The 16,726-nt window shown below is 34.7% G+C and overlaps 1 protein-coding gene across 2 annotated transcripts in view; it reads right to left on the bottom strand.

Annotated features, from left to right (window-relative positions):
• The window catches only part of PDSS2 (decaprenyl diphosphate synthase subunit 2), a 185,201-nt gene that overhangs the window by 65,266 nt on the left and 103,209 nt on the right, over positions 1 to 16,726 (bottom strand). For both annotated transcript variants that reach the window (XM_010989617.3, XM_064486811.1), the window contains exon 3: positions 16,136 to 16,334. In XM_010989617.3, coding sequence (XP_010987919.2) covers positions 16,136 to 16,334 — 199 coding nt within the window. The remainder of the gene's footprint in view (positions 1 to 16,135; positions 16,335 to 16,726) is intronic.

Here is a 16,726-nt window from a genome sequence, read left to right as displayed (position 1 = left end):
TCTGTAACATTGACTTGTTGCATCCTGAAACATTATTTCAGACTATATGGCTGTCACCATCAATGTTATAAAGTTTACCTTACTGCCTAGAGGGTAATCAAAGGGAGAGATACTTCTTCATTTCTGGAGGTTGTGAGAATAGTAGAATTGCCTATTTGTACATGCAAATACAAAAATGCTTTCTCTTCGATTTGTGTCATGTGTTTAAATCTAGACTCTACAGCCATTCCACACACTATCTCCCAGTCTTCTGAGTAACACCTGAGATTTCAGTGAGCCAGAAGTGATTAACTATTCACAATGTCAGTTTTATGAGCTGGCTTCTCCTGCCACCTTGTTTTAGTTACCAGGGAGAAGGTCGCGGAGGAAAGGAAGTAAATAGTGCACATTAAATTGATGTTCTCAAGCAAACTGTTGATCTCTCCCGTTTTAATCACCACCCTCTCATCAAAGAATAAGGAACAGGTACTATTCAGATGCATCTAAACCTTAGCACAATTACAGTTCTGATATATTTGACCTTTGGAATGAATTTCTTAAATAGTTAACTTATAGGACAAATTTTACCAATCTTAGGGGAATATGTAATTGCTTAATTTTTTATCTTTTGGCAAGGTTAGCTACAATTCAGTGATTTTTTTTTAAGCTGAAAAAGTAAAATGATGCAAACCCTCACAAAAGGTATTGTAATTATTATGCCCTGAGCTATAATAAAAGTCTCATCTTAAAAAATTGTAAATTGAGAGAAGTAGGAGGTAGTACAAGAACAGTGACTCAAAAACATCCTCACTTACCCTGCTATCCAAAGATATCTGTAACACATTCTTAAGGAAACGAGAAACAAAAGCTGATTACAAAACAGAATAACAGGATAGGTATTTTTAAAACAAAAATGAGGTCAATCTATGTGTTTCTAAATGCCGTGAAAAAAGTCTAAGAAACAACATAATGTTAATAATAATGACAATCTGTAAGTTGTAAGATTATAGATGATTTTTAGTTTAAAATTTTTTCAACTTTTCTGAATTGCTTAAATTTATACTTGCTTAAATATATAATGCATGACATTGTCTCTACCCTTTTATTATCTTGCTTTCATACTCAGATAAAACAATAAACCTACTTCCAGGGAGCAGGCTGGGAGGAAGTACACTCTGTTTTAGTTTCAGAAGGGCTTCAAGCTCAGCTGTGTCCACAACTGATTTTATGGACTATAGCAATCAGCAGTCCCTGGATTAGCAAAAATGAGATCAGTAAGCGGTGGTAAGCATTCTGCACAGGTAAGTTGTGCCTTTCTCAATATATGTGATTCAGGAGTATTGTCAGTTAGCATCTGACAGACGGAATAGAGTCAACAGAGTTGTAGCTGTTTCACTAGTAAACCAGACCACTTTGGTTTGAGCAAAGGAGTGCCTATCCTAAATTTAAAGTAAAATGCAACTATATCTTTAGAAAAATGTTAATTATAAACTAACGTGGCTCAGCTGAAACTCAAGCCAGCATAAGCTATCTGAGTTGATGTAATCAGGTAGTATAGTTCTATTTTAATTCACTTAAGAAAGGTTGTTGTGTACTTAATTTAATTTGCTCAGTATATTAAAACTGCGGAAGCTATTACAGATTTATAACTGTCTTTCAAAATCCTGCACTGGGAAGGTTGTTTCACTGACGTTTTTATGACAGCGTGGAACGCCAGACAACGGAGGCTCCATTACTCTATTTGGGAGGCCAGTGAACACACAGCCCCTCAGACTTCAGTGCTCTGAACAGCTGCAAGCAAGGGAAACTGTCACGCGTGTGCCCGCATCTGCAGTGCTGATGGCATTAATTACTCACAAATTTAATGCACTCCTCCCCCAACCCCCAGGAACAAATAGCAATGCATGAAGCAGTAGCAAAGGTAAAACACCCCTGGGGAAGAATTAATTCTCATATACATCTTGGGAGGAACAAAAGACTGATTTAGTATAAATACGTCCTTTTCAAAGAGCCTTGGCATTTGAAGGGATATTGTCAGGATTTTTTTTTTTTTTTTGAGCCACAAAAACTATATAGTCAGTGAATACGTTTTACAGAAAAATGCTTTTATAGATAAAGGATGCCGAATAGCCTGCTAATGGTAACCAGAGCATGTAGCTTCACTCCAGTTCCCCTTCATACAAATGGAATACAAAATATCTGAGAGATGCTTTTAAAGATGGAAAGATTACTTTCATTAACAAGGTAAGGTAGAGAAGGACTGGTAAAGGAGTAGTGCTCTCCTGCAGAGGCCAATAATATCTAACATTTGTAAAGCACTTTATCATTTACAAACGGGGTTTAAGTAAACTAGCTGGTTCCAGGTGGATCCAGTCCCCAGTGCTCAGCCTGAGCTTCCAGGCTGGCAGCCTTGGTGGAGAAGCAACCTCTGAAGAACACAGGAAGCAGCAGCAGTGGCCAAATAAGGGGTGAATCTACTCACCCACCACCTGGGCACAAACAACCCAGATGAGCCCTAATCTGCATGCTGATTAATATAAATGAGTGGTTTTAATAAAGCCATTGATGGAGTCTATGAAAGAATGGTTTTCTTCATTCCTTCCTACCAGACAAGGACCAGGTTTAATGAAGACAATGATGAAAGGTCTGTTGCAATAAACACGCGACTAACTCACAGGAGTTCTGGAAGAAGCTTCTAACTCGGCTTTTTGAAGGGAGTCTTTTCAGTGCTGCCAAATGTGTATAAGGCCGTGCTTATTTGTGGGAGGGATGGCAATCTGTTCTAGTGAGCTGGAAGTTCTTTCTGGCGAAGGGGGAAGAGCAGAGAGAGAAATGGCACTACCAGTAGGACAGGTGCAGCAAAAACTAAGCAAATTGATAATCTTAATTTTTAATTTAGAACAGCTGATACATTGGTTTATAAACTACTGGTAACATTTGTCAAAAAGGGTTCACAAAAATTCAGCGAACTACAGAAAAGTATAAAATCACAACTAATAAAACTTAAAAGAGACAGTCCACAAGTTCAGGAAAATGGCTTGAATATGAAGTATTGAAGTTTACTATTATATTGGCTAGTGCACTTATTCCATAAACATTTGCTCATAGCCTACTGTGTGACTGGCACTGTCCTAGTGAGACCAGTGATGGCCTTACAAAGATAAGGCCATTCATTTGTCTTTGATCACTTAGAGGGTTAATACATAGATGAGCTGCATGACCTTGGGCCAGCACACCAATTCTCTGGGCCTGTGCTTTATCAACAGTAAGCCCTATGATCAGAAATACCTAAATATGCAGCTGTATACATTTTTTACTCATAACAATTATAAGGAATAGTTATAGTTGGCCAAAAATGTGGGTTTCTTTTACTACCAATACAAAAATCAAAAAAGTTGTTCCCTTTTTGAGTGAGGGTGCAGGATTCTTGGCCTTGTTTGTCACTGAACAATGACAAATATTTATTTAAACAATGATTAGGTTTCTGAAAAACTGGCAGATATTTTAGAATGCTGATGTCAAGATGAAGCTTTTCAGAAGAAATAAAGGAAAAGGAGATGCTTTCCAGTAGGTTAAAAAAAGGTTGTGTCAAGTAGCTACAAAAACTGTAAATAGTTGCTAAGGATCGAATGCCTGTGAAACAAAGCAATTCTGACATTACCACACAAAAGTTAGTTGCTTTACTTTCTACCTTCTCCAACATGGAAATTCCTGCACATGAAGTCTGCTGTACTCAGGATATTCCACATTAGTATGCTCTTTACTTAATGGCACTGTTACACCTTGTTTTGACTGTACTTTCTTGAAGAGAATAAAGTTTGCCATTTCAGTGACCTGCACTTTTTTCCCCAGGTAGCTGATAACCTCCATTTTGCTTTCACTGCTTCGTCATGTGAGGTTCCTCTCAGTGATGTTAAGTGATATTTTCCAGGTGTGATTTTACTGAAACGTTAATGCCACCTTTGAGAAGTTCACAATGTGAATCCTCAGAACAGCCAGAATCATAGTACAGTATTTCATTCAACTGAAAGGATGCTGCTGGTTAGAATACTGCCTAGTAGCGTCGGCTTTCAAAATTTTAAAATTGTAACCTTCACTAAGAACTGTCTTTTATACCATGACAGTACATGTATACATGCATATATATAAAAATAAGTGAAAGGTTTCATAAAACAGAAGTTTAATTATCCCTATTCTATATTTCACTTAAAGTGTTGATAATTACTAAACTGATTTCACCATCCACCAATAAAGAGGGTGTAATCTGTGGTTTGAAACATTATCTTACATCATGCTGATATATGCCATATATAGCTCATACCTTGTTAGCCATTTAATTGCAAATAAAGTCCCCAAATTTTGACATGCAGTTTAAATATTCTTATTCTAAAATGTTTGTAAAGGTGTTAATTTATTTATCACTTTATACCTGAAACATGTAAATTTGCTGAGTATAAACAGAGGTAGGGTAAAACAGAATCACTCGTAGGTACTATGCAGCATATTCCATTAGGGTACACATCAGTCTTGTTCGTTTATAGCACTCATGTTGACTAGTAAAAGCTAGTAAGCTTTCAACTTATTAGACTCATGAAAACAAACTGGTTTAGATCACATTTTGCCAAAGAGTTAAAAATTTCAGAATTTTTCTGGGATTAACACATCCATCTTGCAAATTCCAGGGATACCATGTTCTTTGGGTAACACAGTTCACCTTTCAGCTCAATCAGTTCCTCTTCAAATTGGGCCACACTAAAAGGCAGATGTTTATAATTTAGAGATGTCCCAAGGTCTGTACTTTAAAGGCAGTCACAGAAATTAAGGCATGACTCATATGCATTAAAATCCATGCATCTTGTCTAAAACTGTAATTATATTTCTTCCAAATACCTTAGCAGCTCTTCAAAATCTGTGATTCAATGGAATTCTAAAAATAACTGGCCCTACTGGTACAGTGGTCTAGAAAATTAGGTAATCCCTTTTTTCCCTCCTTAAAAAAAAATTAGGTAGTAGAAAGTTGAGACTAGCTGCATTGTGCCCTTGAATCAAATAATGGATACTCTTCGGTTAAAAATTCTCCAATCTATGTAAATCTATAAAGATATACATTTGGCTTTTAAACTAGTATCTCCAATGCTTAGCACATGCACACAAAATTTTTTGTAGAATTATCAATACTGTTCTAATATGTGAATTTGTAGTATTAATCATAACTATTTCAAAATAAATTTGCAATTACCACTTTGTTCAATCACTATTTTCAGAAATTTATACTTGCATATCACCTTATGGCTTTTAAAGTACTTGAAAAAAATGAAGCCATGTAAGTTTCTCATCACAAATCCACCATAGAGGTGAGTTCACTAATTTGGTGTATTAATTTAGATTGCTGAAACACGCATGTCAATCTTAAGCTCTCTGACATTTATAAAATATTTTGGTTTCTCTATTACACCTCTTATTTTATTACCAATTCTTCTTGAGTCATTTGTTTTTCTTCATACTTTAATGCTGTTTTCAGAATCTGGTTATATGTTATACCTTTGGACTCTTTCCTATAACACTCAGAACTATAGAATATTGAAACTGGCAGGGAGGGAGGGGTGGAAACACGCTGCCTTTATTTTATAGATGAGGATACTAAGAAAACAAGTTGCCTTTGTTTAGTAGTTATTTCTCTAATATGTTTTATAAAGCCCTATTAATTTTTAAAAATAATTTATAAATTCATTTTTTAATTAATCTTTTTTGGGGGGGAGGTAATAGTTTTATCCACCTATTTATTTTAATGGAGATACTGGGACTTGAATCCAGGACCTTGAGCATGCTAGGCAAGCACTCTGCCACTGAGCTATATACCCTTCCTCCCCCCTTAATGTTTGTATTGAAATGCTTATTCCAATATTTTAAAACTACTAGTTGTTTAAGATATAAATTCCAGGTTCAGTAACTGCAAAATTGCTGGCAAAAAAGATATCATGGTTGTTTGTTGGTTTGTTTTCTGCTTTAGTTAAGCATGAGGATTTTGGAGCCAGACTGCCTGGATTAGACACGAGTTCTACCATTTATTAGCAGCGTTACCTCAAGGAAACTATTTAACTCTTTCCTCTGCCTCTGGAGAGGTTAAATGAGTTAGCACACAAAAAACAGAACAGTGTCTACTTCATAGTAAACACTCAAAAATATAAATTGGTATTTTTTTAATGTTTCTTGGTAACTTTAATAACTATTATATAGTCTACATTATGAAGTTTCTAATTTCATTTCTAAAGTGGAGTATTAAGACATTAGATAAACAATCAGGAGAAAAAGACCTGAACTGGAATTCTAAGAGATAAAATGAGCTGTCCAATGTTAAAGTCTAATTAAGGGGAAAAAAGGTAGTTATAGGAACTAGGTCCACAGACTTACTTCAGGGCTATTTCCACCTCTCTTTGTAGCTTTATCATCTCTGAGGAGTATAAAATAGGTTAAGTGTTATATAGCTCAATACATTATGAAAACATATGATTCACACGAGTGTAGCTGCTTAGTAAAGAAACAGTTAATTTGATATTCTAAACAGGGAAACCGTCCTTTAAAAACTAGAGATTGGACACAGAGACAGTATAGTTGTGGTGTTTACTGATATCTGACTGACTTGAACAAAGAATGATGACAATTAAGCCACATGAATAACAACAATTTAATGCATTTTCCAGAATTCTTATAAAGAAACTTCCTTGGCACAGCCATACTTTCCAACAAACCCACTTTAATGTTTTCACAGTTTACAATATCAGAAATGACCTCAGGGTCAGGCATTTGTCAGTTAATGACCTGTTGGGCTAATGGCCTTCAGCTTTGCCTTGGGCACACAAGTCCTCCAGTAGGTCATTAGCTGCCAGAAAAGGGCTCTTCCCCAATCACTATTGCTAAATAAATAAAATTTGCTCCTGGGTTAAGGCCCTGTAAGCCAACTTTGGCTTAGAGTGAATTTTTTTGTTGAGTATTTACAACTCAGAGGATTCAAGAAAATAATGGAAATGCTAAAACTAAAGTTATATCAATATAACTAATGAAAATTAGTTACACGGATCCTTTTGGACACTCTTAAATTTTCTTTTGCTTAGGGTGTTCAAATTCAGTATTAATCTAATATAGCAGGCACAGAATACAAATGCACTGCATTTTGGAATTTCATCTACAAGTAAGTTTTTTGGAGCTCAAACTACATTTTTCCAACATACAAGATTATGAATGGTGGCAAGGTTCCCAGGGCAGCCCACAAAAGCTTGGCTAGCCTGTAACATTAGAAATACCATATACCTGTAATCAAAAATAGGATAGAAAACCATAATCCTCCAAATCTGCAATTAAACAAAATAGGAAAACAAAACTATACAGGAAATACTTTTTAAATGATCTTTAAATGTTGATGGTTGCAGAGATATTTGGTTTAACAAGAGAATGAGTATAGAGACACTGGTTCTTTCTTATGCCTATTTCACTTCTAATTACAATATAATTTTCCTTTTCTTAACACACGAGTATACCAAGCTTTACTTTGTGTTCTTCAACCCCAAGTAAAGTTTCCTGGTTTATTTTTCCTCTTGAAAAAAGCAAGAAGGCAAAAAGGTGGATGGCAATTTTTCTGGAATAACAAGTAAGAGGAGGAAAAGGGTTGAAGAGGATGTGTATACATTTTGGAGATAGCCCGAGGTGAAACTCACTGAATTGTGAACAGTAAGAGACAAAGGAAAGGGCACTGTGTTCAAGTCTAGTGGGTGGAGAAAGGATGGATGAAGAGACGTGGGGTTAGGTGGCTGAGGACAAAGAAGAAGGAATCAGCTTCATCTTCAGCTTCATTAGCCTAGTACTTTCGTAAACTCCGAACTTAGGGAAATTCCTTGAGTAAAATCACTAAAAAGGCAAAGGAATAACACTGAATAAGTCAAGCTTGAAAATAGATTTTTTTTTTCCTCCTCTGGCTTTGGAGAAATAGCCATTTATGTCAGTGAAATTGGAGGAGAAGAAGCTGGTTTGATTAATTTTACTGCTAGAAAGTGGAAAAAGGGATTTATAAAAATTTAGGCTGCCAAAGTGTACAATAAGATTGTCATAACCAGTGTATTGCAAGGCCACCCATGGCGTGAGGTTCAATGCTACCCATTTGAGATGGTGTATTTTTGTATAACACAGACTTTTTTTTTAAAATGGGTTTCTTTGAATGCCAGGCATATAGAAGAAATGTTTCTCTTTTTTCTTGTCACCAAGTTTCTGGTTTGACATAGACACTCAGAGGAGTACCCATTTTGCATGATGGCATATGACTTTCCTATGCCCAAAAGATACTTTATTGTTTTATTGCATGGAAAGGGTAAAGTTCATGGTTTTAATGAGATAATAAATTTTAAAAGAACATAATATTTTGTCTTATCTCTAGTACATATCTCAAACATGTATCACTTTTACTTTAAAGATCGAGGAAGCTGACTCAGAAAATAGTGTCTGTTTAATATGTGGCTATGTGAGCAAATGATAAGAAAAAACTGGAAAAATTAGGGATTTTGAAATTAAAAATTTACAATAGCATTTTGACTTCTCTAATTGATATGGAGATAGCTTCCTTTATTGTTACAATATATGACACCCTACTTTCCTTCTGCACACATTTACTCTAGTCATGAAAATCTACATTTGAGTAGGTTATATAAAGAAAAGAACATTAATCCTGACTGTCAAACTACAGAGGGTAAAAGACATTAATTCAATAATTTCCACAAGTAAAATAGTGATGACAAGACTATAAACACATAAGGTCACAATAAGGCCTATTTTAAATGGATATCATAGAGAAAAACTTAAATTTCATATGATATAGCATATTTTAGGTTTCACTTTTCAACATGAATTTGAAACTAAAAGTAATATAACAGATAAGGAAAACATCAAATAACCAATAGAAGCCTCTTTATTAAAATATATAGATGATATAAAAGAAGATTTATATGCATAAATTGAGCATATTTATACAAACAGAATTCTTCCTAGTAAACAACATATTTATGCCTTTAGGAAAACAAAGTTAACATAAGGAAATACATCAGCTCTGTAAGGAGTACATCTGCCTACTACTGGTTATTTAGAAATATAAATCACTAATGCTTAATAGAATGGCCCCCAGGAGTGATATCATGACTATGTTCTACGGGAAAGGGGGCGTTTAGAGAAGACTGGGGCTAACTCACAGTCTTTTATCTGATGTATAGTGACAGGTCCATGAAATGAAAATTACCACAAAGATTAAAAAAAAAAAACACAGTGAATTAAATTCTTTACATCCCAGGGTTATCACTGTACATGTAAAATAAAACACTTAAATAAAAAGATGATAAGTAGTAATAGGGTTAGTCTTATTTGCACTGTGGCTTAATCCTAAGATATAAATAAATCCAGTCTACAAATAAACACAGGGACCAGGGAAAACCTGTAATGGTCAGCCAGATTTCTAAATTATAGTGCTTTTCCATGTCATGATCCTCTACCTCCTCCCCCTCCACCAATTATTCAGCATGTTTCATTGATCACTTGATGCTCAAACACTAAAACTTTAGATTCTGGCATGATCCCGTTGTTTCTGCATTCAATGATGTTCTACATGAACACAATTTATTTCAATGGAGTCAGGGAATTTATAGCTTAAAAAGGGGCATTCTGAGGTCACTTAGTCCAGGGTCTTCATACAGTGAATTACTAAAATAAAAAGTTGCCCTTAGTTCCATAATTGAAAATGAATAAAAACTCAATTAATTTTTTTTAATGTAGGTACTGGGGTTTGAACTTAGGACCTTGTATATGGCTCTACCACTGAGCTAACCCATCTTCTTTAAACATTAATTTTTAAACTCACTCTTGAATTCAAAATCTTGTTAATTCACACTTATGTGTCTATAGCTATAATAGTAAAGACAATTACCAGAGTATTAATATACCAATTTCTATACTTCGAGATATTTAAAAATCTAAATGTTACCTAAGGCAGTTACCTTGAAGACCCCCTAATATCTTCAGGGAAAAGCCAAAGGGAGAATAATTGACTTTGTTAATTTTACCCTGGGCAATTATGACAGCTCTGAATTTCATATGACTGCAGAATACTTCATCTAATCATCTGCCCCAGGAGAAGTACAGTGATAAACATGTAATATAGAAATTCAGACAAGAATCCAGTAGCACAAGAAAATGGGAAATTGGTACAATGAGTAAGTCATAAAATACTAAAGTTGTTACAAATATGCTAAGTTTAATTACCAAGCTAAATATATACCCTCAAAGAAAATGCATGCTGTCATTGTGAAAAAACCTAATACTATATACAGAAATTCTGTGTTAAGTTCTGCCTGATCCCTATTGCTGTGGTCTCTATTTACATTGCTACTGCTGACAATTTTTCTTGCTTATAAAGGAAAATTAAAACATCATTAAATAGAAATCTAACTTTACCAAGACATTAACCACATGGAGAGAGCTTAAGAAAACTTAATACTGCCCCCCAAAAGTATTTATCACCACCTCTTCTTCCCTCACCAAAACCCCCCTATTAATGGTTAGTATTACACTTAAACTTCTGGGAACTCATTTAATAAAATTAGTCCTCTTCTGAGATAAAACTTTACCTTTCTTAAAAAAATATTCTGAGGGGAATACTGCTGAATATTTAAATGAAAGGAGCTGGTTCTGAATATGGGAGATTTGCTCTATCAAAGAAAATTCTTTGATAAAGCACTTTAGTTACCCCTTACAATCTACTCAGTTTAAAACACTGCTCACATGATTTGGAAATCATCTATTATGATTAAAAGAGAGCTACAAAAAGCCTAGATTTGTAGAAGATCAATTATGGACCCCTGGACATGGTACTCAAGGTCTTTCACGAAGAGTGAGCCAGTGAAGCATCTTTTGAAATTGACCTTTGAAGAACAATGTACAAAAGATCCATGTTTTGGATGAACAGGAGGGTTGCATAGAATAAAGGCTTCAATTCAACACATAACTATCAAATTCAGAAAAAAAAAACATACCATGGCTTAAAAAGGAAGAGAAAAAAAATCCTCACCAGACAAAGGTTGATAAAATGCAAATCCAAAGGAGCAAACCTGTGCAGAGACCATGAAAGTACAGGGCTCACTGGAGGGGAAGGAAATGCCTGATCATTCATTCTTATTTCAAGGAGAAGCTCCAGGCTGAACTGTTGCTTGGATATGCTAAGGCTATTTTTTTTTTTTTTTTTGTAAATCAAGTAGTGCTACTGAAATCCAGTGCCTAATGGAGCAGATGGTGGAGGTCTTAGACTCTGGAACATTTATAGTGATGCTTCTGAATGCAAAACACCAACAGTGGATTTCACAGGCTGTGAATCTGACTTGATTTTGATGGGAATAAAAACTCCATTTTCTCTGAACTTGAACCACACTGAAAGAATGTGTGAATGATACAAACCAGCTAAGAAAAAGGAACATATTAAATATTATTCCCAAAAAGTGAAGTAGTTAAAGTGAGTACTTGTTTGTGTCATTATAGCATATTAATAATACTTGTACTTAATAACCACCATCTTGAAATCTTATATAAGATTTCATCAGAATAGCTTAAAGTAAGTTAAAATTGATGATTAGAGAAAACAGATATAAATTTGTCTAAAGGCAATAAGCTTTAGTTTCGTTGTTTTTTTTTAGAAATGGCAGGGGCCAGGCTGAGGGCTAATTACTGAAATGTGGACCTAGTTAGCATGTCCATAACATCTCTTCTTCTCAGGTATGTGGGTCTAAGCCATGAGGGGTCAGTGTGTGTGGCTAGAGCTAGTCTATGTGCAGCTCAAGGCACCCAGAAATTATGCCAGACTGTACTCTCTGATGCTTCCTCCTTCTCCAAGACCCAAAGTTCATCACAGATCACAGCAGGGGTGAAGAGGGAGGATGGACAATGAGTCAGAGTGGCTCCCAAATAAACTGAGGTTATTTATTATTCCATTTTATACAGCAATTCATTTCTTACTTTAGCTTCTTTTTCAGGTGAATATAAGCTATATATTAAAGTATCATACTATTTTCTCCCTAAAAATCAGCAGTTCTGTCTAATGAAAATATGTGCTAGACAAAAATGTGATGGGAAGGTAGGGCAGAATGCTACTTGTCTCCCAGTATCTGTTCTCTGCATCTTCCACATTTTTCCTGGGCACATGGCGACCCACAATAAAGTTTATATTTCCTAGTCTCTCTCACAGGGGTGACCATATCATTAAGTTCTGGTCAATAGAATGTAAGCAGAAGGATTTCAAATAACTTCTGAGAAATGTCTTTAAAGTGGTGACACTATATAATTTATCATCTAAATTGGGGCACTTGAGAGTAAAAGGGGTAATTAAGATTTTGTACTTTCTGAAACTTACATTTTAACTAACAATTGATTTATTACATTGGGGGACTTTTAAACTACTTTTATTCAAAGATTATTTTCAAAAGTAAAATTTCAAAAGAAATAAAAATAACACATATCCATGTATATTAAAATTCAAAAGAACTTCTTTATGTTGATTATCTGAATAGTAAAAAATAGCCAATAAAATAAATATTCTTGGAACATATTCACATACTTTAATTTGTTTCTTAGCCATATCTGTCTCTAATATTGTGTCACTGGCATTTTTCTGAAGAATGTGTTTTTTAAAATATGGCATTTAAAAATAAAACTACCAGCAATATTCTTCACATTTGCATGATTAATTAATTTGAAATTATTGATATTTTCAATTGATTTTTATTGGTAGACCATAATATTTTTAATCGAGAAAAATGCTCTTTCTACAGATTCTGAGTTGCTTGGTAAGCTCAGAGTAAATTTGCTAAATGGAAGAAATACTCAATTCTAATTATTTTCATATTGAAAAACATAACTATCCTAGTCCAAATATTTTCAAGGTACTGTCTTTTTGCTCCTTTCAGAGTGCCTTTCTTTGACAAATATTTTTATAAGACAAAATTTGTCAAATAAATTGATTTTATGATTCTTTTGAATGTTTTACCAAAATTAAATACTGCAATATCTGGGCCTTTTCAATTTTATTTCATTTGTGTATGTGTATAATGTATTCAAAATAGGAGCATCACCAAAATATTCTTCCTGCAAGGTGAGGTATTCCAAATCACAATTACAGAACTGCAAATTTTAATCTTGTAGAGCATTTCAGTTCTTACTATTTATTTTGTTCAATTCCTAATCTTTGGTTCTGTAGAGAAAAATTCCAGGGGAAGCTTTATTTTCATTAACTGCAATTCTCTAAAAGCTTCATTTGGTGTTTCATTTGTTAAATACTTGATTTAATATTTCCAACTGATTTTGAACAAAATGTCACCAAAATTTTGACGACCTGTTTGTAACAAAGTTCAATACCACTGTTGGGCATAAAGACTTCTAAAATCTGACTAATGAGAGGCACCAAAGAAAGAACCCACATAGTGTGGTGCTGAAGTATAGCTTTGTATTCAACACAGCTGTATCCCCCAATCTTGTAGTCCACAGCCTCTGACTATAAAGATTATTCTGTAAATTTTTATAACAATAGTTTTTATTTCAATTAGTAGAATGCTGATATCTGTTTTGATGCAATTATGAATTATGGGTATGCCTCAACCAATTCCAACTACACCATAGGTTTCTCAATGTAATAAGATGATCATTTTTATCCCAACACCATGTATGCTTTACCTAAATTTGTACTTGTATTATTATTATAAACTAATAATTTTATCTTCCATGTTGAACTTTTAAACTGATTTTCCAGTCTCACTCATGACTTTACCTTTGATAGAATGTACTTCCAAAAGCTTTACCTTAATTCCATGAATGGATGGAAAAATAAAGCATTTTTAGAATTGACTAAAATGATTTAATTACATGAAATATCTGATGGCAATCAACTGAAATTGGAATTATTTAACTGTTTACGAAGTTCTTCTGTCACTGGAGCCAACAAACATAAAGCTATTGCTTATAGTTGAACATTAGTGAAATTAATTTAGAAGAATAATTATTTACCTAAATAAAATTTAGGCTTCACAGAGTTGCATGTATATATACTTTCTTCAGCTGCATGTGTTAAATCATCATCTTCAGGAAGTCTCCTTAAAGTAACTACTAACTTTGTAACTAGATCCTGACATTTTTTCAGCAGATTTGACTCTTCTTGTTTTCATGTGGTCAGTGATACCACTATGGCCTCCATAGTGGATAGTAAATGTCAACAAACATTTTATGCAAGTTACACATGCCTTATCAACTTGCCTGAGAAATAAAAATCCAGTACTTTTTAAACATAAAATGTGTACTTTTTTTTTTAAGCTTACTGCTGCCAAAAGGTTTACTGCAAAAACAAAGTACTGCGAAACAATAAAATAGTTACCAGTTTACATCATACAAGCAAGTGTATTCAGTCTACGTTTTACTCAGTTTATACGCAACTGATCAGCCTTGAATTCCCACATGTCTATTTCAAAGACACTGGACCTCTAACTTACTATATTTCCCACTGAGCTTTTGGACTGGTATCTGGTAGTTTTGTGACTCTTGAAGGCAAGACACGGGCCATACAGTTGGGGGATACACCAAGTGGCCAGCTGGGGCAGCAGTGTCAAATACTTCTAACACCTGAAACAGGAAGGAGTTAACTGTCCCTAGACAAGCAGTACACTTTGTCATATCAACAACTGCCCTGCATGCTGTCCTTGATTGGGAGGTGTATGAGATAGCTGAGAGAAGAGATGAGTTTTTGCTGGTTGTCTTTCAGATATAATAACACCTTAATATGAGAACTCTCCCTATTGTACATGGGCCTCATAGATTACCAGCCTATGCTAGACAAAAACTGAGGCAGAGGCTGGAAATAGAAAGCAGAGGTCTATCAAATCCATGCTGGCTTATTCTAATGTAATTACTAGTAATCATTCTCTGTTAAAAACGAAAAATCCAGGACAGATGCTAAGTCAGATGGGATTCTGGGACAGCAGACTTACACTGAGACTGTCCTTGGTGTCCAGAATGTACACTTACTTGACATTCAAGGGAGGAGATCTGCCCTTCTTTGCCCTTCCTCTTCCCTCCTTCCCACTGACTGGAGTGAAGACATGATGACAACTACCTTGGGCCATAAAGTGGTAAGAGAGGAATGGCAGGGCAGTAAGACAGAAGCAGCCTGGGTTCCTGACTTTAGAATCACCATATCAACCTTGGACTGCCTACTCCTGAATAGTAAAAGTATGTGAAAAGTGAGAAAAAATAAACTCATATCTTGTTTTGGCCACTGTTATTTTATAGTCAAACTTAATCCTAACTGATATATAAGGACTACTTCTATAATCTTTCTGGAAAGCAGCTTGGCAGTATGTAGCAAGAATTCTAAAACTGTTTAAACTCTTTGAACCACTTCTAGATATTTATCTTAAAGAAATCATCTGAAATGAGGAAAAACTGATGTATAAAGATGTTTACTACAGACCTATTTATGATACTAAAAAATTAGAAACAACCTAAATGTACAAAAATAAGGAACTTGTTATACAATATTACATCTAAATAACTGAGTATTGTGCAAACATTAAAAAGTTTATGAAAAATGTTAATACATGAGAAAATGCCCACATCATATATGCAATGGGAGAAAATAGGCAGGATTTTTTTTAAAAAACCTTGTACATGTAAGTTCCCACTTACATTACCCCAAAACCCACATATATAAAGGTATGCATAAACAAACAAAAAATACTGAAAGGAAATACATGAAAATATTAACCAACAGTGATTCTCTCTAGATAGTGAGATTATAGGTAATATTTATTTATATCTTCGTTGTATTGAATATTTAATACTTCCCATAATTAACAAAGAATTCCACGTATGATCAGCAAAAAATAGAAATTAATTTCAAAACTCTTTCCTAGCATTTACCAGCTTTATCTGGTGTTGACACTGCCGTTATCATCATTATCATCATCACAATTTTACCGGGCATCTATGTGTGAGGAGCTGGGGCATCAGGGTGTCCAGATCTCTGGGGCTCCTATAGTCAACCAGGAGCCACCTACAGGCTATCCAGACACAAGCAGACCCTGCCCAGTTTTACCTTGGTGTTCTGTAGCAGAGCTAGTCCATTGCAGGCATTTGCTAGAAGAAAGTCTCCACTCAGGATAGCTATTTTATTTCCAAATTGCATGTCTTTCAGTGGCCCATCAGAAGACTGTAATTCATTTAAATTTACTATCCCACGATGTACAAGGAGAGCAGTATGGATAAGTTCTGTGATCTCTGCCAAACTTCTTTGACTAAAACATAAAGGTAAGACTTGTCTGAGTGTAAAGAATACCTTCTCACTAATGTCAGACTTCAGTTTTCAACAATAAAATATTTCATATATTAGTCCCTCTTTTTTAAATTATTGTTTTTAATGAAGTTTTTTCTCCTGGGATATAATTGATATATAACAGTAATCAGCTTTCAGGTGTACAATATAATGATTCGGTATTCGTACATAAATTTGACCCTTGAACAACACCAGTTTGAACTGTGTGAGTCCACTTACATGAACATTTTTCCAGTAAATACTAAAGTACTACACAGTCCAAGGCTGCTTGAACCTGCAGATGTGGAACCATGGATATGGAGGATTGTCTACAAGCCTCAAATATCCACAGATTTTGGTAGCTGAGGTGGGTCC

The sequence above is a fragment of the Camelus dromedarius genome, chromosome 6 (assembly GCF_036321535.1).
Source record: "Camelus dromedarius isolate mCamDro1 chromosome 6, mCamDro1.pat, whole genome shotgun sequence".
NCBI classification, from domain to species: domain Eukaryota; kingdom Metazoa; phylum Chordata; class Mammalia; order Artiodactyla; family Camelidae; genus Camelus; species Camelus dromedarius.
Note: the sequence above shows the minus strand (reverse complement) of the source record. Positions and strands in the feature narration are given on the sequence as shown.